Source organism: Salvelinus alpinus, chromosome 14 (genome assembly GCF_045679555.1).
Source record: "Salvelinus alpinus chromosome 14, SLU_Salpinus.1, whole genome shotgun sequence".
Classification (NCBI taxonomy): Eukaryota; Metazoa; Chordata; class Actinopteri; order Salmoniformes; family Salmonidae; genus Salvelinus; species Salvelinus alpinus.
In genome coordinates, this window is record NC_092099.1 from 53,923,712 (window position 1) to 53,946,071 (window position 22,360).

At 41.0% G+C, this 22,360-nt stretch overlaps 1 protein-coding gene across 3 annotated transcripts in view; it reads right to left on the reverse strand.

Annotated features, from left to right (window-relative positions):
- Positions 1 to 38: 38 nt before the first annotated feature.
- LOC139539093 (voltage-dependent L-type calcium channel subunit beta-4-like) overlaps positions 39 to 22,360 on the reverse strand; it is a 77,685-nt gene continuing 55,363 nt past the window's right edge. For all 3 annotated transcript variants that reach the window (XM_071341839.1, XM_071341842.1, XM_071341840.1), the window contains 9 exons: positions 17,522 to 17,598; positions 16,450 to 16,469; positions 15,663 to 15,743; positions 10,039 to 10,097; positions 8,479 to 8,588; positions 6,272 to 6,423; positions 5,725 to 5,820; positions 4,939 to 5,133; positions 39 to 3,118 (listed from right to left, as the gene is read on the reverse strand). In XM_071341839.1, coding sequence (XP_071197940.1) covers positions 2,864 to 3,118; positions 4,939 to 5,133; positions 5,725 to 5,820; positions 6,272 to 6,423; positions 8,479 to 8,588; positions 10,039 to 10,097; positions 15,663 to 15,743; positions 16,450 to 16,469; positions 17,522 to 17,598 — 1,045 coding nt within the window. In that variant the 3' untranslated portion in view covers positions 39 to 2,863. The remainder of the gene's footprint in view (positions 3,119 to 4,938; positions 5,134 to 5,724; positions 5,821 to 6,271; positions 6,424 to 8,478; positions 8,589 to 10,038; positions 10,098 to 15,662; positions 15,744 to 16,449; positions 16,470 to 17,521; positions 17,599 to 22,360) is intronic.

Genomic DNA, 22,360 nt, shown 5'->3' on the forward strand with positions numbered 1-22,360 from the left:
TGAAGATGGGAGTCGATGAAGAAAAGAGGAATCTGGACCATCATTATAACAGAGCTCTGAGTTTATTTGATAAAAAAGTTCATTTTAACTAGTTAGTTCTCATTTTACATAAATTTCCCATAAAACATATTTATCTTTCTTCTTGATAAATTAAAAAGTTGTATTAGTCATGCAGTTTCGCATTTCCCTTTTGAATGTTATCTTTCACAAAAATAACAAGAACACAATCTCATTGAACTACAATGAAGCCGCTAAGTAGCCGAGGGAGGAAAAGCATCAACATGCAGCACTGTACACATTTGCATAGTACATTTTCCTCTAGATTAGTTTGTCCGATTTTTTCTCTTTACCAGCATGCCTTTATAGAATACAGCACTAACGGAAATCGAGCTATCTTGGCAACAGAAGAAGGTATTCGAAGAAAACAAATGAAATATGTTGTGATTTGTTTGGTTGGGGGTTTCTGATACATACCCTCTATTGGTGCTCTATACACAACTCATAGCATACAGAGAGACATTCTCTGACATTAACTTCTATACAGAACTCCCTAGTCTGTACCCTTCACACTCTCTTCATATCACTAAACTTCTATACAGAACTCCCTAGTCTGTACCCTTCACACTCTCTTCATATCACTAAACTTCTATACAGAACTCCCTAGTCTGTACCCTTCACACTCTCTTCATATCACTAAACTTCTATACAGAACTCCCTAGTCTGTACCCTTCACACTCTCTTCATATCACTAAATTTCTATACAGAACTCCCTAGTCTGTACCCTTCACACTCTCTTCATATCACTAAACTTCTATACAGAACTCCCTAGTCTGTACCCTTCACACTCTCTTCATATCACTAAACTTCTATACAGAACTCCCTAGTCTGTACCCTTCACACTCTCTTCATATCACTAAATTTCTATACAGAACTCCCTAGTCTGTACCCTTCACACTCTCTTCATATCACTAAACTTCTATAATTGTTCCTAACCATTTAGACCATAAAAACTATTAAATAAAATGCTACATTTTGAGGATATGTATATGGATAGGAGAGAAGCCACTACATTGCTACAGTACTCCAAAACAAGGCCTGGGTTAAGCAATAAGGCTTTGAACAATTCATTTGTCATGGTGTTTTGATATGCAATGCTTGGGAAAGTAAAATCGTTCATTAAAAAACAACATAATTTCTTTTTAATGGCCAGGACATGGAAGACTTTTAAACGGGGCATTGAAAAGAACAGCTGATGGTTGGCAAATAATTACAATTCATTGATTTGACTTATATATCGCCTTTCTAGACACCCAAAGCGCTTTACATAGTAATTATGACCAAATGTTTGATGTTAGACTCACAATTTCTTTGTTTCATGAAATCAACAATATAACTTCATAGCAGACTGAATGAAGCGCTCTCATCCGCTTATGTGTTACTGTTGATTAAATTAATTGTTCAAATGAGAGTGTCCAAAACAACAGTCACTCACTCAACTACAGTCTCCTAGGGATTTTTCTGGCCTAACACATACATAACAGCACTGAATCATTATTCCATGACATACTGTATATTGACAAAAAGACATGCTGCCATTGATCATTCTAAACCAATGTAACGTCGGTCCACGGACAGCCGTTATTTCTTTACTTGCCAAGCAGGACTTTCTTTGAATATATTACACTTGAATTCACAAGACCATTTAAAAGACAATAAAATATGATGCAAATGGCATCACTATAATAGGCTGCTTGTACAGTAAATAGGATGTGGTATACCTCAATTCAAATGATCAATATTTCCCTGATTGGAAGTATATCCATCTATACTAAAGCATATCCTTTGATCATTAGTAAATTATGAAACCCATTTAAACAGTTAAAATTAAGCTCAATGGGCATATCATCCCTCTCTACTGTATATTTTATTCCTAGTCATGAGTACTAATGGAAAAACTTCAATTAGGCTATTTCCTCTTGGTTGCAGCATACTAAAAACTGATAGGCATAGTCCTCACACTAGAGTTTTAAGGTACTGTATATAACGAAGGGATGCACCCTTTCCTGAAAGAGCACAAGATATGAAACTTGCAACTCACTTAATTTACTTAGCAAATTTTTATTAGAAAATTGTGATTTCTTGTCCTGTGTGGCACGTCGCAAATGGCATTAGCTAAGTATCATTGAGGAGAAGAAGGGGATAAAAGCCCTGGAAACTAGAAGATTCCGATTCAGGACCCCCCTAAAAAAAAACTCTACATTTTGACAAACAGGAACTTTGCCTACTCTGAGAAACAGGTTGTAGGCTACAGGACTGGAAACACTTAAATCGAAGACAATTTCAAACAACTTAGTGACATTAATTAAATATACAGTGCACTGACTCTGCTGCTATTGGCTCCTGGAAATGTGCAAAGAAGTTCTGTGCTGATCGAGGGACGCTTGACGCTGTCTGGCACTGGTTCGAGGCAGGTGTTGATGGGTCACCAAGACCACCACGACAGCTAGCCCTGCTAACACTGAGACAACAGGGAGTCGATGGCCAGACCACATGGTCACCCCTTTCACACCAACATGTCAAGGCTCTGCCATGTTGAAAATAAGACAAGCCCAGAGTTGGGTCTTCCCTTAGAAAAAAAACATGGTGAAAATCTGCCCCTCATAAGAAAAAGGCATAGAGATTAGATTTTTAGTTGGTCAATGTTCACGTTTTCACCGTGAACCAGTGCCAGAGGAAAAGCGAGGTACTAACACTTGATAAAAAAGTTGGTTACAGTACAATTAAACTAGAGAGTGGTCATGTGGCTCTGTCGTACCCACTGTGAAGGGAAGAGAGGCCTAAGTGACATAAGGGGGTCTTCAGCTCAAAGCCTGTGCCTGGAGTCATGGCTGTAGCTTCCGGGGGAGCCGTTACGGTTGCGGTGGGGCTTGTACGTGTCCTGATAGGGGTCATGATAATCCTCCTCCACCAGGGGGTAGTGGACCTGGTCCCGGCTGTGCTGCGAGCCGGAGGACAGGCGGTTACGGCTCTTCCTCTGCCGCTCATTGTGGTAGTTCTCGTCTGATGGCGAGTGTTCTCCTGCTGTGTGATTGCTGTTCTTGTTTGTGTTTCTTTGACCCTGTTCAGAGAGAAAGAGAGCACATATTGTATAAATTCAGCAGTTGACTATAGCATCAGGTTTTTCAAAACGTTATAATAGTTTTTTTTATCCTGTAGTAGTGAGCAAAACGTCCTTGATGGTGAGGCTACATAAATAGGCAGCAATCCGGTATCATAATCTTGTATCACTTCACTACTAATTCATACCATTTTCAATGAATTATTTACAACCAATTTGCCCAACAACTAGTCATAATTAGGGCTGTTACGGTGACCGTATTACCACCAAACCGGCGGTCACAAGTCATGAAGGCAGTCAAATTCCACATGACCGTTTAGTCACCGTAATTAGGCTTCTACAAGCTCTGATGCTGCTGATCGTCATTAGTAGCCTACCAAACTTGCTGACTGCCTGGTAGTCAGGACTCTATTGTCCCTTTAATCACTCAATGCAAATGTTTTAGAAAATCTAATCAAACACTTGATGAGAGCCCATGAGCTCATGTTGCGCAACATTTCTATAGGCTATACAATTTTACAAGAAAACAGAGTGATGGCCTCTACTAAAACGAGTAGGATCCCATCAGCCTTCTATAGGCTAGGCATACTATATTTCTTTCTCAACTTTCCTAATATTAAGCCAATCGTTTATCTTTACAACAGGAGTATAGCCTACCTCGCTGGCATGAAAATGAACCATGGGAAATGTGTCCTCCATTCGCTATTTAAGTATATAGATTTTTATTTTTTCCCGCTGCCCCTGTTTCGAGACAGGTGCATGATAATGGTCCATTCTATATCAAAACAAATGTCACACATATATTATTTAGTATATGTAAAGACAAGATTAAATCAAGAATAGTCTGATGGGTGACAATATTAGCCTATCACTTGTGAATTCTATATTATCACTTGTGAATGATGCCCAGCATAAGAAACTGCCTTTTTTTGCAACTTTTTCTAATCATAAAGGGGGATGCCGCTGTGAAATTATAGGTATTATCAAGTACTTGTCAAATTGTGAATGAGAGACTAATGAAGTGTGTAAAGCCTCTGCAAAAAAACAAAGCAGAAATCATGCCTTTCAAGCGACTTTTTCAAATCATCATTAGTCGCAACATGCAGCCTTATAATGTTTTAAAAATCAAAACACATAGCCTAACGTTTATAGAACAACTAAAGTTACATTAATAACTCTAAATTAAGCATATAGAAGTGCCTATTTCTTTGTTAACCACTCAACACAGAATAGTAGGATGTGTGCACTCCCTCAAATTATTTGGAGAAAATATATATATTTTGTTCAATTGTTTTCTTCATACAATCATTTGAAAAAAATTATGTCACAGAATTCTAAGCAAATCTTGTCTGCTAAATGAACTAGTGTAGCCCACAGCCATATGGCATAGCCAGATCAGGACCTAACATAAGGACAACTCAGAGTATGCTACTCTGTTCTTCTGAAATAGACTACATTTTGTTCATATCATGTTTCTTTAGACCTGTCTAAAATAAATCATGGATGTATTGTGAAGGTGTAGGCTATATTACATGGATTTATTTGACTTTTTAAAATGTAGATGTTCCAAAGGTCTGCATCAGTGGCTTGTAATCTATGTGCGGAAGCCAGGAGATGCTAAATGTGTTTATGTTAATTAACGGTCAAATACCATGAGACTGACAGTTATTTACTTGAACATCACCAGCTGACAAAATGTTGTGACTGCCACAGCCCTAGATAATAGCTATTGCCACCGCATCTACTTTAACACTGTAAGACCAGTTTCCCAGTCAAATAAGAGGGCAAATATCAGTCAAAGTAAGGTCAGGTTGATTCACCGGTTGGTTGACCAGCCCAGTTATAGCTGTGGGGTACGGAGAAAGGGCAGTGGATCCCAGGTTGCGGCCCAGCAGAGGGTTGAGAGGGGTGCTCAGTGAGGTGTGTGTTGCCCTCCAGTAGGCTTCCAGGTACTCTGCCAGGTGATCACATGCATCCTCCAGCTGATTCTCATCCAGAATGATGTCAAACATTTCCTAAGAGACAGGGGGAGGGGAGAGAGAGCGAGAGAGACAGAGAGACAGGGAGACAGGGAGAGAGGGAGAGAGGGGAGACCAGAGAGACATTCCGACTTAGTGACTGAGGAATTGAGTTGCTGGTAGTAGCAGTTAACTGTCGGTTATTGTCCCTCGTGGAAGGCCAGAGACTAGTAGTTGACAGGGTGTACTGAGGGTTATTCTTCCTTGTGGAGGGCCAGAGACCAGCAGTTGACAGGGTGTACTGAGGGTTATTGTTCCTTATGGGAGGTAAGAGACCAACAGTTGACAGGGTGTACTGAGGGTATATTGTTCCTTGTGGAAGGCCAGAGACCAGCAGTTGACAGGGTGTACTGAGGGTTATTGTTTCTTGTGGAAGGCCAGAGACCAGCAGTTGACAGGGTGTACTGAGGGTTATTGTTTCTTGTGGAAGGCCAGAGACCAGCAGTTGACAGGGTGTACTGAGGGTTATTGTTCCTTATGGGAGGTAAGAGACCAACAGTTGACAGGGTGTACTGAAGGCTATTGTCCCTTATGGAAGGTAAGAGGCCAGCAGTTGACAGGGTGTACTGAAGGTTATTGTATACCTACCGGAGGGCACTGTGCTAGTTTGTCTGCTGCCACCAGCTGCACGTTCAAGTGTTTGCTCTGGGATTTCCCTCTCGACTTGATCAACCGCTGCAGAACCTGTGGATAGTTTATATATTCACAGTGCTGGACTTGGACTGAAATAGGTGCTGGTACTCATTTTGGGTGCCGGTACTGTTTATTTTTAGGTGCAGGATCTACACAATACTTTTGAGATAATATTCTATAAGAGGAACAGGTTGTAGAACATTTTATGACGAGCTCCTGCCCAAGTCAAGCACTGTATATATCAAGTCAGAAGAAAGCAGCAAGACAAATCAGCATGGGTCAGGGATGGAAATAGAAAAATGGCAAAACTTTGAATTCACCTTTAAAAAAACCCTCTTACATGTCACTCAGTGGCAGAGGAATTTGGGTACAACTGTGTGTATAAAGGCAGGAGAATTCATACATGTCAAAATGATTTTACTCTCGGAGCCTGGTTCCCTCCCACCTTGGGTATGTAGCAAAATTAGAACCATTTGAGGATAAGGGGAAGCCTAAAACTTACTTTAGGAGAGGACACTTTAACATGGACGATGATAGGTGCTAAGGACGTCTTTATGAGCTGGGAAGGATGGTTGATTGTGTCAGCATCCAGGACCACCAGCTGTAAGGATCTGGCCAGCTCAAATATCCTCTCAATCTCACTCTGAACCTCCGCTGTGGGGAAACAGAACAGTGATCACAGATGGTGGATCAACAACCCTTTATATTGCCAAAATCGGAAGACATCTATTCCACAAATTCTGTGTAATACACACTTTATAGGATCTGATAAGTACAGTATGTACAGTACCAGTCAAATGTTTGGACACACCTACTCATTCAAGGGTTTTTCTTTATTTTTACTATTTTCTACATTGTAGAATAATAGTGAACACATCAAAACTATGTAATAACACATATGGAATCATGTTGTAACCAAAAAAGTGTTAAACAAATCAAAATATATTTTATATTTGAGATTCTTCAAAGTAGCCACCCTTTGCCTTGATGACAGCCTTGCACACTCTTGGCATTCTCTCAACCAGCTTCATGAGGAATGCTTTTCCAACAGTCTTGAAGGTGTTCCCACATATGCTGAGCACTTGATGGCTACTTTTCCTTTACTTTGCGGTCCAACTCATCCCAAACCATCTCAATTGGGTTGAGGTCGGGTGATTGTGGAGTCCAGGTCATCTGGTGCAGCACTATCACTCTCCTTCTTGTTCAAATAGCCCTTACACAGCCTGGAGGTGTGTTTTGGGTCATTGTGCTGTTGAAAAACAAATGATAGTCCCACTAAGCGCAAACCAGATGGGATGGCGTATCGCTGCAGAATGCTGTGGTACGCCATGCTAGTTAAGTGTGCCTTGCATTCTAAATATATCATTGACAGTGTCACCAGAAAAGCCCCCCAAACCATCACACCTCCTCCTCTATGCCGCATGATGGGAACCACACATGCGGAGATCATCCGCTCACCTACTCTGCGTCTCACAAAGACACAGCAGTTGAAACCAAATATCTCAAATTTGGACTCATCAGACCAAAGGACAGATTTCCACCGGTCTAATATCCATTGCTCGTGTTTCTTAGCCCAAGCAAGTCTCTTCTTATTATTGGTGTCCTTTAGTAGTGGTTTCTTTGCAGCAATTTGACTATGAAGGCCTGATTCACACAGTCTCCTCTGAACAGTTGATGTTGAGATGTGTCTGTTACTTGATCTCTGTAAAGCATTTATTTGGGCTGCAATCTGAGGCTGGTAAATCTAATGAACTTATCCTCTGCAGCAGAGGTAACTCTGGCTCTTCCTTTCCTGTGGCTGTCCTCAGGACAGCCAGTTTCATCATAGCGCTTGATGGTTTTTGCGACTGCACTTGAAGAAACTTTAAAAGTTCTAGAAATGTTCCAGATTGACTGACCTTCATGTCTTAAAGTAATGATGGACTGTCGTTTCTCTTTGCTTATTTGAGCTGTTCTTGACATAATATGGAATTGGTCTTTTACCAAATAGGGCTATCTTCTGTATACCACGCACCTCTACCTTGTTACAACACAACTGATTGGCTCAAACGCATTAAGAAGGAAATAAATTCCACAAATTAACTTTTAACAAGGCACAACTGTTAATTGAAATGCATTCCAGGTGACTACCACATGAAGCTGGTTTGAGAGAATGCCATGAGTGTGCAAAGCTGTCATCAAGGCAATGGGTGGCTACTTTGAAGAATATCAAATATATTTTGATTTGTTTAACACTTTTTTGGTTACTAAATCATTCCATATGTGTTATTTCATATTTTTGATGTCTTCACTATTAATTTTCCTACAATGTAGAAAATAGCAAAAATAAAGAAAAACCACTGAATGAGTAGGTGTGTCCAAACGTTTGACTGGTACTGTATAATTAAGCAATAAGGCACGAGGGGGTGTGGTATATGGCCAATCTACCACAACTAAGGGCTGTTCTTAAGCACAACGCTACGAGAAGCGCCTGGATACAGCCCTTAACAAACCCCCAAGGTGTCTTACTGCGATTATAAACTGGTTACCAACATAATTAGAACAGTGAAAATAAATGTTTTGTCATACGCCTGGTATACAGTCGGATATACCACAGCTTTCAGCCAATCAGCATTCAGGGCTCGAACCACCCAGTTTGTAATTTCCTTTTTAACATATACAAAACATCTGAGTGAAGAATAACAGTATTCAGTGTCATCCAGATGATACCTAGGTTGGACCTGGTGTTGGACCTTTCGATGATGGCCCGCTTGCTGGGGTTGTTGAGCACTGACCTCTTGGCCAGAGCTATATCTGCTGTTACTCTCGTAATAGATATCCTAAATGCAACAGATTAAATGGATACAGAATATCACAAACCCACATGCAAAGTATGCAAAGTATGGTTATTACCATGTTTATAATCCTAGAGAAAGTGTTTAGTCAAAACAGGTGGTCAGATGATTTACTTTGGCAAAGTATTCAATGATCATGTATAACTGCTTTACATATCCTGAGTGTACAAAACATTAAGAACACCTGCTCGTTCCATGACATAGACTGACCAGGTGAATATTAGCCTATCACTTGTGAATTATATATTATCACTTGTGAATGATGCCCAGCATAATAAACATAGTCGCACACCTCATGTAGCCCAGCCCATAGGCCTATATGTTTTGATAAGGTTTGTATCACAACTAAAGTGAACAAATAACTTCTTAAAATGAAGCACATTAATCCGCTTTACAATGGGGGTTAGAGCCTAACTGGCATACATAAATAGTGCATGAGTTTCAAATTTGGGGAAGAACATTTTCACCATAAAAATGCACCTTTATAATAAAAGCATTACATGCATAATCACTTTTGATAATGGTGTTTTCCCGCTAATGGAACATTTGTATTTATAGCCTACTACCATGTGTGCATTGCTGCACTTATTATGTGAAGAAATAGCCTAATAGTTTAATACAAAACATTAAGAACACCTGCTCTTTCCGTGACAAAGACTGACCAGGTGAATCCAGGAGAAAGCTATGATCCCTTATTGATGTCACTTGTTAAATCCACTTCAATTGGGAGTGCTACGCAATATTAGGAAGGTGTTTACACTGAGTATACCAAACATTAGGAACATCTTCCTAATATTGAGTTGCATCCCCTTTTGCCCTCAGAACAGCCTCAATTCGTTGGGGCATGGACTTTAAAAGGTGTCGAAAGCATTTGACAGGGATGATGGCCTATGTTGACTCCAATGCTTCCCACAGTTGTGTCAAGTTGGCTGGATGTCCTTTGGGTGGTGGATCATTCTTGATACACACAGAGAAACTGTTGAGTGTGAAAACCCCAGCAGCATTGCAGTTCTTGACACACTCAAACCTGTGCACCTGGCACCTACTACCATACCCCCTTCAAAGGCACTCAAATATTTTGTCTTGCCCATTCACCCTCTGAATGGCACACATACACAATCCATATCTCAATTGGCTCAAGGCTTAAAAATCCTTCTTTAACCTGCTCCTCCCCTTCATCTAAACTGATTGAAGTGGATTTAACAGGTGACATCAATAAGGGATCATAACTTTCACCTGGATTCACCTGGTCAGTCTATGTCATGTTTTGTACATTCAGTGTATTTTCCGCACTAGCTTATAGTAGTTTGCATAGGTGCCATGAGCAGCTGAGAGCCTGATGCTACAGTAAGCATGCAGAGTGTTAGTGCAATATGAAGGGATAGGGTTGACAGTATGCAGGGACAGGGATAGTGCCGACAACACAACTCCTCACCTGCCATCAAACCTGTGCTTCAGGAAGTCAAAGAGTGCTTTCTGCATCATGTCTGTCACCTGCACACGCAGCACACAGAGCCAGGGAGAGCAGCAGAGGATGGCAGAGGAGAAAGTTAGGAAAGGATGGAGAAAAAGAAGGGAAAGAGAGAAAGTGAGGTTGAGAAAGAGAGGGAAAGTGAAAAAGGTTGACAGCCAGAAAGTAAATAAACCAGTAGAAATTCATTGACAATTCCTCACAGCTACAGCAAGCCTTTCAAAGAGCCTTCCTCATGGCAAGAAAGCCCTTGTGACAAGACCCATTTCATATGGTGAAGCTACATACCTTGATGTTCAATGTTAAAAAATAGCACATGTTATGGACAAAGGTGCCCAAGGATGTCAAAAGAACAGTTGTCAACCTTGTCTTCCTTTTCGATTTCAGTATGAGTGCTAAATGAAGACCCTGTCCCATATTTCCCCATCCACCACCATTACCTATCCAATAAAGATTTCTCCATCCACCACCATTACCTATCCAATAAAGATTTCTCCATCCACCACCATTACCTATCCAATAAAGATTTCCCCATCCACCACCATTACCTATCCAATAAAGATTTCTCCATCCACCACCATTACCTATCCAATAAAGATTTCTCCATCCACCACCATTACCTATCCAATAAAGATTTCTCCATCCACCACCATTACCTATCCAATAAAGATTTCTCCATCCACCACCATTACCTATCCAATAAAGATGTCTCCATCCACCACCATTACCTATCCAATAAAGATTTCTCCATCCACCACCATTACCTATCCAATAAAGATTTCTCCATCCACCACCATTACCTATCCAATAAAGATTTCTCCATCCACCACCATTACCTATCCAATAAAGATTTCTCCATCCACCACCATTACCTATCCAATAAAGATTTCTCCATCCACCACCATTACCTATCCAATAAAGATTTCTCCATCCACCACCATTACCTATCCAATAAAGATTTCCCCATCCACCACCATTACCTATCAATAAAGATTTCTCCATCCACCACCATTACCTATCCAATAAAGATTTCTCCATCCACCACCATTACCTATCCAATAAAGATTTCTCCATCCACCACCATTACCTATCAATAAAGATTTCTCCATCCACCACCATTACCTATCCAATAAAGATTTCTCCATCCACCACCATTACCTATCCAATAAAGATTTCTCCATCCACCACCATTACCTATCCAATAAAGATTTCTCCATCCACCACCATTACCTATCCAATAAAGATTTCTCCATCCACCACCATTACCTATCCAATAAAGATTTCTCCATCCACCACCATTACCTATCCAATAAAGATTTCTCCATCCACCACCATTACCTATCCAATAAAGATTTCTCCATCCACCACCATTACCTATCCAATAAAGATTTCTCCATCCACCACCATTACCTATCCAATAAAGATTTCTCCATCCACCACCATTACCTATCCAATAAAGATTTCTCCATATTCCTCATTATGACATCCAACCGTTAGGTCCATCCAGGCTCCTCTTGCCCTGCCTGTGAATTATCCCACTGGTCCAAAACATCCAGCAAAGGAGAAGCATGATCTCTGGTTTCTTTCCACCTCATTTTATACAGAATTAATCCTGGTTACATTAAATAAGGTGATTAAGGCCTAAAATGAAGTGTCATAAAAACTTGGTGTGATGAATTGGGCTATAGCAGGTCAGACCAGTCTCCATTAATGCTATTTTTGCAAGGTATTTCAATTAGAATCTGAAGATGAAAAGAACTGTAGTTGCAAGGACAAGGCTAGCAAGGAGCAGGGAACAATTGTTATATGGTATATCCACATATATAACAACAAGGAGTTGAAGACAATTTGTGTGCTTTGCACACAACAATAACCATATTCTATATACACTGAACAGAATTCAAAAGCCACTCGCACATCTGAACTATCTTTTTTTGCAGGTGCATGGTAACAGTTGAATAAGATAAGACAAAAAGAAGAAACCCGCACACGGCTCTTGCTAGTATCACTGCTTTAAGTTTCAACCTCAAGGCCTTCGTCAGAGCTTTGTGAGTTTTCTTTTAAATAGCACCCTTATAGCTCCACCCACATTCGTTCAATGCATCGAATGGGCTTGGAGTCGAGGGAAAATAAGTGTTACACAAATATTACAATGTGCATTTCATAAATATTCTAATAAAGTGTGTATATTAAACGTATTAAACACGTCTGTAAAACCACAATGAGGACATCAACCCATCAAGCAAGTTTTCATAAATCATTGGGTACAGTGCAATAAAAACGTCAGTCATCTGAAATGGTGGAATTAATTCATGTTCACATTTACAGCATAACATACATAGGCATTTCATCATTAAAACCTTTAACAAATAATGTCTAAAGGGTGAAAATCCCAAAACATTCTCTTTTGCTCAGCGTATTATTTATATCACCTCCCCTGTCTGATATCTTAACTTTCCCTTTGACACAAACTCGAAAGGTTTTTGGTTATTAAAATGTACTGAGACTGGATAATCCTGGATAATCCGTGTCTCCTGATTTAATTTTTATGTTAACTAATTCTCTGTTTGAAAGAACGAGAGGTTTTACCTACATAACACAGCCCACATGGACATTTAATCATGTAGATAGCATGGATGGTGGAGCATGTACTAATGTCATTTTTGTGAACAGTTTTCCTGTATGTGGGTGGCAGCAATATTCACACTTCATGTGTTGCACTGTGCGCAACCTCTGCATTTATAGCTACCATTCGGAAGAGGGCGTAAAAGAGCCTGGCTCATTTTCTTTTGTGTCTGGCTGTTGGCATGGACCAAAATAATCGCGTTAATTGCGACCTCTCCTATATACAATACGTGGTGGATTGTTAAATTCAGCTGGCAATGCTGGGTCCGATGATAAAACATGCCAGTGTTTCTTGACAGCATCTCCCACTTTGAGCGAGTTCATGTGGTGGTGAACATTATCGTGTTCTTTAGCTCTAGTGGGTCTTTTTGTAGCAGTTAATCTCGTGTTTTCCCTAATGCCAAATTAAGAGCTTAATCCACACATTGTGGAGAGTAGCCTCTTAAAAACCTATCGTGCAAATCCGCTGCTTTTTCTAGATAGTCCTCTGTGGAGTGGCATATACTGTGCAGTCTGAAAAACTGGCTTCTTGGAATTCCTCTTTTTAATGGCTCGGGTAGAAGCTGTCCCCCTGTAATAGAGTATTTCTGTCCATTTCTTTTCTATACAGAGTAGTAAACAGGGTTCCATTTGATTTCTCAATCGACATATTGAGGCAATGAACACGTTTAGTGTCGCATTCAATAGTGAATTTGAGATTGAGGTCAATGTCATTGAGTAATGGTATGAAGTCTGACAGCTCTTCTCTCGTCAATATATTGATACCACTTCAGGACTTTACTTACAAATGGATTTTCGTTTGCATTGTTAAGAAAACGTTCAAAATGACCCACATAAAGGTTAGCATAGCTCGGAGTGAATGTGGAGCTCATCGATGATCCATTCGTTTGGAGGTAGTTTTCATTATCAAACCTGAAATAGTTATACATCAAAACATATTCAGCCAGCTCTAGAATAACGTTTGTTGGTGGGTAGTTGTTAGTATCTCGGTCTCTCAAATCGTGAGCACGGGCTGCCAGCCCCCGGTATGGGGAATGCTGGTATATAGACTCTCGCCATCTAACGTGACCAAAATACAGTCTTCTGTTAATCCCGTTAATGGTGAGATCTTGTTTATGAAGTCTATAGAGTCTTATACATATGATGGCTATGCTTGCAGATGAGATTTAATAAACTAGTCTACAAAGTTCGACAATGGTTCAAGCATTGAGCATATTCCTGCAACCACTGGTCGGCCTGGATAATACACAATGAACAAAAATATAAACGCAACATGTAAAGTGCTGGTCCCATGTTACATGAGCTGAAAGAAAATATCCCAGAAATGTTCCATATGCACAAAAAACGTAATTCTCTCAGGTTTTGGGCACAAATTTGTTTACATCCCCTGATAGTGAACATTTGAGCCTTTGTCGAGATAATCCATCCACCTGACAGGTGTGTCATATCATGAAGCTGATTAAACACCATGATCATTACACAAGTGCACCTTGTGCTAGGGACAATGAAAGGTCACTCTAAAATTGGCGGTTTTGTCATATTACGCAATGCCACAGATGTCTAAAGTTCTGAGGGACCATGCAATTTTCATAATGCAGGAATGTCCACCAGAGCCATTGCCAGAGAATTCAATGTTCATTTCTCGACCATAAGCCACCTCCAATGTCGTTTTAGAGAATTTGGGAGTACGTCCAACCGGCTTCACAACCGCAGACCACTTGTAACCACGCCAGCCCAGGACCTCCAAATCCAGCTTCTTCACCTGCGGGATCGTCTGAGGGGGGATGCTGAGGAGTATTTCTGTCAGTAATAAAGCCCTTTTGTGGGGAAAAACTCATTCTGATTGGCTGGGCCTGGCTCCCCATTGGGTGTGCCCCTTCCCAGTAATGTGAAATCCATAGATTAGTGCCTAAATAATGTATTTCAATTGACTGATTTCCTTATATGAACTGTAACTCAGCAAAATCTTTGAAATTGTTGCATGTTGCGTTTATATTTTTGTTCAGAATATTTCACGGCAACGTTAACATTTTTTCTTTCACATTTCACAAGGGACATTTTTTGAGGAAAAAGGATGTTCGGTAAGCTCTCTTGACATTGAGCATTAATAACAACAGCATCATGCTGTTCACACAAGTCAGTGTAATTGGATCGTTTGGACCAATAGACACGTCTCTGTAAATTGGGCAAAAAAAGTCACATTAAGAAGAAGAAATTGTGCCTCCATTCCATCCACCTTTGCATAACCTTGTCTTTGACAAAATTGTCTTGTTTATTTTTTTACACTGTATTATCACGCACGCACGCACGCACGCACGCACGCACGCACGCACGCACGCACGCACGCACGCACGCACACACACACACACACACACACACACACACACACATACACACACACACACACATACACACACACACACACACACACACACACAGACAGAGAGAGAGAGAGAGAGCTTGTTCTGGTGCTGTTTATCTCTGTGTTTCTAATTTCAAGCCATGCTCTACTTTTTCAGACTGATGTGTTTTACCCAGAAGGTTGTTACCATGGCAACACAGTGGCGCGGCGATGAGGACCGACGATGATCCTGGCTCCCCACTTCCCCCATACATATCAAGGAAAAGATGCTGCCCTCCTTTTTCTGCAAACCCTCATTGGTGGTTAGTTACCAATGAATGGATAAGCCAGACATAGCTGTTATTTTTGGATAGCTCCAAATATCTACTCTGACAATGAACGGGGGAGTTATTCACTGTCAGTGAACCTCTTCAATGAAGCTGCATCTCAACCACTAGTCTGCACGCTGACGGTCCTCAATATTGATTCCAAAAGGGAGAGCTGGGAATTGGAGTCACTGTATGGCACACAACCAAATATTGCAGTTGTTCTGAATAGCTGTTTTGGAGGCCGAATAAAACACTTTACAAGAGACTGAAAATATTATTGTTATGACGCCTACCTCATATCCCTTCAGGGACGGTCCTACCAGGACCACTGGTCTCATGGAGGGGACCACGTCATAGGGAGGGATGTGTTCAGTCTGTAGCAGAGGTCGAGGGTTAGAGGGAGCACAGACACAGCAACAGTAATATGTAACATGCCATTCACCATTAAGTCATTTTATTAGGTATTATTTAATACCAAGAAAGTGTATCTGTGGAATTACAGTGTTACAAATGTGTTACAACACAGGTACAAAATAATGAGTATAACAGTAGCTGGATATATTACTATCAGCCATTAAGTTATGCTATTAAGACATTGGGACGTTTCTGTTTTACTTCCTGATAATGTGCTGAAAAAGTGTAATTAAAATACTGCCAGCAGATCATTGTTAAAGATGAGCCATCCAATTCATTTATGCAACTCCTATTTTTCTTTGGTCAATCAATTTAATAGCATCATTAAGCCCTGGTACTTGCCAGGGCTGGAATGAAATAAAAGAAGACAGGTCTAAATGGTATTAAAGTGAGCTCAATCAGGTCTGCAAAGACACGTCATAGTATTTATTCCTCAAATATTAATTGGGGTGAATAAAGTCAAACCTATTAGTTAGTCTGTATGCCTAAAATAAAGATTGAAACGCTAATATGGAGGATGCCATTGCACCTAGATTAATAATACAGTAATATATATATAATACAGTATATTATTAATCTAGGTGCAACCAGATTCTGTGTGGTGACAGATCTTGGGGTTTACCTGTGCATGGATTAAAGAGAATAAAATGTGTTTATACTACTCACCACTTTCTGCTTCTGTTTTCCTGTAAAAATGAGAAAACAACTGATAATTGCCTATGAATGCAAGGTAATACAATATACAGTACAACACATTAGAGAGATATGTTTTCAGTATTCCTCTAATACTGATGGAAATATTTCAAGAGTACAATAATGGATGCAAATACCTTATCACACAAATAAATGAAGTACTACATATACAGTATGTAGACAGTATGTTAGTGGTCAAAACACTTGATTTATTTGTTGCTTCTATTCCAAACCTTCCTTTGCAGGTGACATCCTTGGTTACACTTGTTAAGTGAGTCTGCTAAAGCCTTTGGTAAGTTGCATTATCATTTAAAAGTGTTTATTTTTTTTAAAGAAATTCAAATTAAGAGAGTAATATTTCAATTTATGTTAAGATGGATATATTTGGATAAAGCATCTCTCATCTTAACTTGTCATCAAACCATAATATTTCGCCCAACAGAGTTTGGGCTACAGAGTTATGTTTGCATTAAAGCAAACTCAATGCATGGACATAATGCTTGTCCATAATCCTCTTGGAGGAAGAGGAGGAGGAGTGGACTGAGAGTGCATGGCTCACCTCATTCCAGTCCAATAGAACGTGCATGGCACATTCTGGAAGACACAAAGATCGCACAACTCCACATTCCATCCACCCAACCTACAGCCACTGTTCCCTATTTTCACATATTAACTTACTCTAAAAGTTTGTATTGAGCAGCTGCAGCATTTTGAAGTAAGTCGATTTCTCTCATTAGAGTAGAACAATGTCATTGAGTACATATACTCCGATAACCATTCAGTTCATAGTTCACTAATGTGAAGTGACCGACAGTTCGTCTAACACTGGATTTGATATGTTAATAAACATATAATAAACAATAATAATAATACAGAAATAATAATAGTTAATAAACAACACACTGAGCAACAATGATATGGTATGTTAGAGACAAGGACAATTAGATCATAGTTTTAGATCATAAATTAATAATTTTGACAAACGGGTAGCGAGGCGCTCGACCTGGAGAGACTTCCCCTAATAGGCTTCTGTCTGGAGGCTCACCTGCAGAGGGAGGGTTGGATCTGAACCCGCCTGAAACCATGTCTCCTAGACTGGAGGAGGAATTCCCACTGGACTTACTGCAAGGCACAAAGGATAATAGACAGAGCGAGAGAAGAAACATTAATGTGGAACACAGACAGATAGTCTCATCCATCACGGGAGTCCCACACAACTCCCATCCTCAGGAGAAACAGGGTTCTCTGTCTTTAATCAGTCATTTTATTGTTACTTTAGACATCCTTGGTGTTTTAACGTTATTTAATTATTTTTTGTTATTGCCTTTTGCTTGTTTTTATCTCTTTCATTTTATTATTTGTTAATGTAAAGTTTGTTACAGTTTTAAATGCACTTCTAAACTAAAGTTTGATTTGTGTCCATGTTGAATATTTAGCATTAGAATAGAATGGTCTACCAGTAGAATGGTCTACCAGTAGAATGGTCTACCAGTAGAATGGTCTACCAGTAGAATGGATGAAAACTATAAATACATGCTAGAATAGATGAGTATTGACAACACATTGTTCCAGGAATTGTGATAACAAAGGGGCTGGAATTAAAGAGGCTAATATATAATTTATGAGCAGCGATTGTCTTGGAGATAATATCTATCGAGGCACTATGTGAGATGACATACCCACTGTTTTACCACAATTGTTACATAACGTAACCCTCGGCAACATGAGGCCAACGCTGAAGTGTCCTTTAAAGTAGACAACAAAGAGTTAAAACAGAGCTGAATGACTCAATAGTGGGAGAGTGACTATTCTCTCTGTCATAGTCGGCAATGAGGAAACTTATATAAGATGATGCATAACATCTCTTTCATATTAGTGTCACCTAAGAAACACGTCACCAATCTGTTATTCTGAGTAGTCGCTGATCTGTTATTATGAGTAAACCACCCTAGTTACAGCAGAGCCAGACCTGGAGTAGGTGGTCTTCTCATCAGACCCACCATGTCGCTTTCCCTCTTCAGTAACCTTTTATAATACTTTTATAAATGCTTAATAAAGAAGTTTATAAATAGTTGATTAATGCTTATTCAGGACATTTCTTAGAAACTGCTATCCCCTCTCCAACCCCAAACCCACCCTTCAACACACCCAACCAACCCCCCAGACCCTAAACCCACCCTCCAACACAGCCCCTCCACCCAACCAACCCGCCCAGACCCTAAACCCACCCTCCAACACAGCCCCTCCACCCAACCAACCCCCCCAGACCCTAAACCCCCCCTCCAACACACCCAACCAACCCCCCCAGCCCCTAAACCCACCCTCCAACACACCCAACATCAATGATGTTTCTAGAGACAATATCTCTCTCATCATCACTCAATACCTAGGTTTACCTCCACTGTATTCACATCCTACCATACCTTTGTCTGTACATTATTCCTTTAAGCTATTTTATCGCCCCCAGAAACTTCCTTTTACTCTCTGCTCTAGAAGTTCTAGACGACCAATTCTCATAGCTTTTAGCCGTACCCTTATCCTACTCCTCCTCTGTTCCTCTGGTGATGTAGAGGTGAATCCAGGCCCTGCAGTACCTAGCTCCACTCCTATTCCCCAGGCGCTCTCTTTTGATGACTTCTGTAACCGTAATAGCCTTGGCTTCATGCATGTTAACATTAGAAGCCTCCTCCCTAAGTTTGTTTTGTTCACTGCTTTAGCACACTCTGCCAACCCGGATGTTTTAGCCGTGTCTGAATCCTGGCTTAGAAAGACCACCAAAAATTCTGACATTTTCATCCCCAACTACAAGATTTTCAGACAAGATAGAACGGCCAAAGGGGGCGGTGTTGCAATCTATTGCAAAGATTGCCTGCAGAGTTCTGTTTTACTATCCAGGTCTGTTCCCAAACAATTTGAACTTCTACTTTTAAAAATCCACCTCTCTAAAAACAAGTCTCTCACCGTTGCCGCCTGCTATAGACCACCCTCTGCCCCCAGCTGTGCTCTGGACACTATATGTGAACTGATTGCCCCCCATCTATCTTCAGAGCTCGTGCTGCTAGGCGACCTAAATTTTAACATGCTTAACACCCCAGCCACCCTACAATCTAAGCTTGATGCCCTCAATCTCACACAAATTATCAATGAACCTACCAGGTACCACCCCAATTCCGTAAACACGGGTACCCTCATAGATATCATCCTAACAAACTTGCCCTCCAAATACACCTCTGCTGTTTTCAACCAAGATCTCAGCGATCACTGCCTCATTGCCTGCATCCGTAATGGGTCAGCGGTCAAACGACCTCCACTCATCACTGTCAAACGCTCCCTGAAACACTTCAGCGAGCAGGCCTTTCTAATCGACCTGGCCGAGGTATCCTGGAAGGATATTGATCTCATCCCGTCAGTAGAGGATGCCTGGACATTTTTTTTAAATGCCTTCCTCACCATCTTGAATAAGCATGCCCCATTCAAGAAATTTAGAACCAGGAACAGATATAGCCCTTGGTTCTCTCCTGACCTGACTGCCCTTAACCAACAGAAAAACATCCTATGGCGTTCTGCATTAGCATCGAACAGCCCCCGTGATATGCAACTTTTCAGGGAAGCTAGAAACCAGTATACACAGGCAGTTAGAAAAGCCAAGGCTAGCTTTTTCAAGCAGAAATTTGCTTCCTGCAACACAAATTCAAAAAAGTTCTGGGACACTGTAAAGTCCATGGAGAATAAGAACACCTCCTCCCAGCTTCCAACTGCTCTGAAGATAGGAAACACTGTCACCACCGACAAATCCACTATAATTGAGAATTTCAATAAGCATTTTTCTACGGCTGGCCATGCTTTCCACCTGGCTACCCCTACCCCGGACAACAGCACTGCCCTCCCCTCTGCTACTCGCCCAAGCCTTCCCCATTTCTCTTTCTCCCAAATACAGTCAGCTGATGTTCTAAAAGAGCTGCAAAATCTGGACCCTTACAAATCAGCCGGGCTAGATAATCTGGACCCTTTCTTTCTAAAACTATCTGCTGAAATTGTTGCCACCCCTATTACTAGCCTTTTCAACCTCTCTTTCGTGTCGTCTGAGATTCCCAAAGATTGGAAAGCAGCTGCGGTTATCCCCCTCTTCAAAGGGGGGGACACTCTTGACCCTAACAGCTACAGACCTATATCTATCCTACCCTGCCTTTCTAAGGTCTTCGAAAGCCAAGTCAACAAACAGATTACCGACCATTTCGAATCCCACCATACCTTCTCCGCTATGCAATCTGGTTTCAGAGCTGGTCATGGGTGCACCTCAGCCACGCTCAAGGTCATAAACGATATCTTAACCGCCATCGATAGGAAACAATACTGTGCAGCCGTATTCATTGACCTGGCCAAGGCTTTTGACTCTGTCAATCACCACATCCTCATCGGCAGACTCGACAGCCTTGGTTTCTCTAATGATTGCCTCGCCTGGTTCACCAACTACTTCTCTGATCGAGTTCAGTGTGTCAAATCGGAGGGTCTGTTGTCCGGGCCTCTGGCAGTCTCCATGGGGGTGCCACAGGGTTCAATTCTTGGACCGACTCTCTTCTCTGTATACATCAATGATGTCGCTCTTGCTGCTGGTGATTCTCTGATCCACCTCTACGCAGACGACACTATTCTGTATACTTCTGGCCCTTCTTTTGACACTGTGTTAACAACCCTCCAGGCGAGCTTCAATGCCATACAACTCTCCTTCCGTGGCCTCCAATTGCTCTTAAATACAAGTAAAACTAAATGCATGCTCTTCAACCGATCGCTGCCTGCACCTGCCCGCCTGTCCAACATCACTACTCTGGACGGCTCTGACCTAGAATATGTGGACAACTACAAATACCTAGGTGTCTGGTTAGACTGTAAACTCTCCTTCCAGACTCACATCAAACATCTCCAATCCAAAGTTAAATCTAGAATTGGCTTCCTATTCCGCAACAAAGCATCCTTCACTCATGCTGCCAAACATACCCTTGTAAAACTGACCATCCTACCAATCCTCGACTTCGGTGATGTCATTTACAAAATAGCCTCCAAAACCCTACTCAATAAATTGGATGCAGTCTATCACAGTGCCATCCGTTTTGTCACCAAAGCCCCATATACTACCCACCACTGCGACCTGTACACTCTCGTTGGCTGGCCCTCGCTTCATACTCGTCGCCAAACCCACTGGTTCCAGGTCATCTACAAGACCCTGCTAGGTAAAGTCCCCCCTTATCTCAGCTCGCTGGTCACCATAGCAACACCTACCTGTAGCACGCGCTCCAGCAGGTTTATCTCTCTGGTCACCCCCAAAACCAATTCTTCCTCTGGTCACCCCCAAAACCAATTCTTCCTTTGGTCCTTCCAGTTCTCTGCTGCCAATGACTGGAACGAACTACAAAAATCTCTGAAACTGGAAACACTTATCTCCCTCACTAGCTTTAAGCACCAGCTGTCAGAGCAGCTCATAGATTACTGCACCTGTACATAGCCCATCTATAATTTAGCCCAAACAACTACCTCTTTACCTACTGTATTTATTTATTTATTTTGCTCCTTTGCACCCCATTATTTCTGTCTCTACTTTGCGCTTTCTTCCACTGCAAACCAACCATTCCAGTGTTTTTAGTTTTATTTTACTTGCTGTGTTGTATTTACTTCGCCACCATGGCCTTTTTATATTTTTATTTATTTATACATATATTTGTTTGCCCTCACCTCCCTTATCTCACCTCACTTGCTCACATTGTATATAGACTTATTTTTTTTTCACTGTATCATTGACTATATGTTTGTTTTACTCCATGTGTAACTATGTGTTGTTGTATGTGTCGAACTGCTTTGCTTTATCTTGGCCAGGTCGCAATTGTAAATG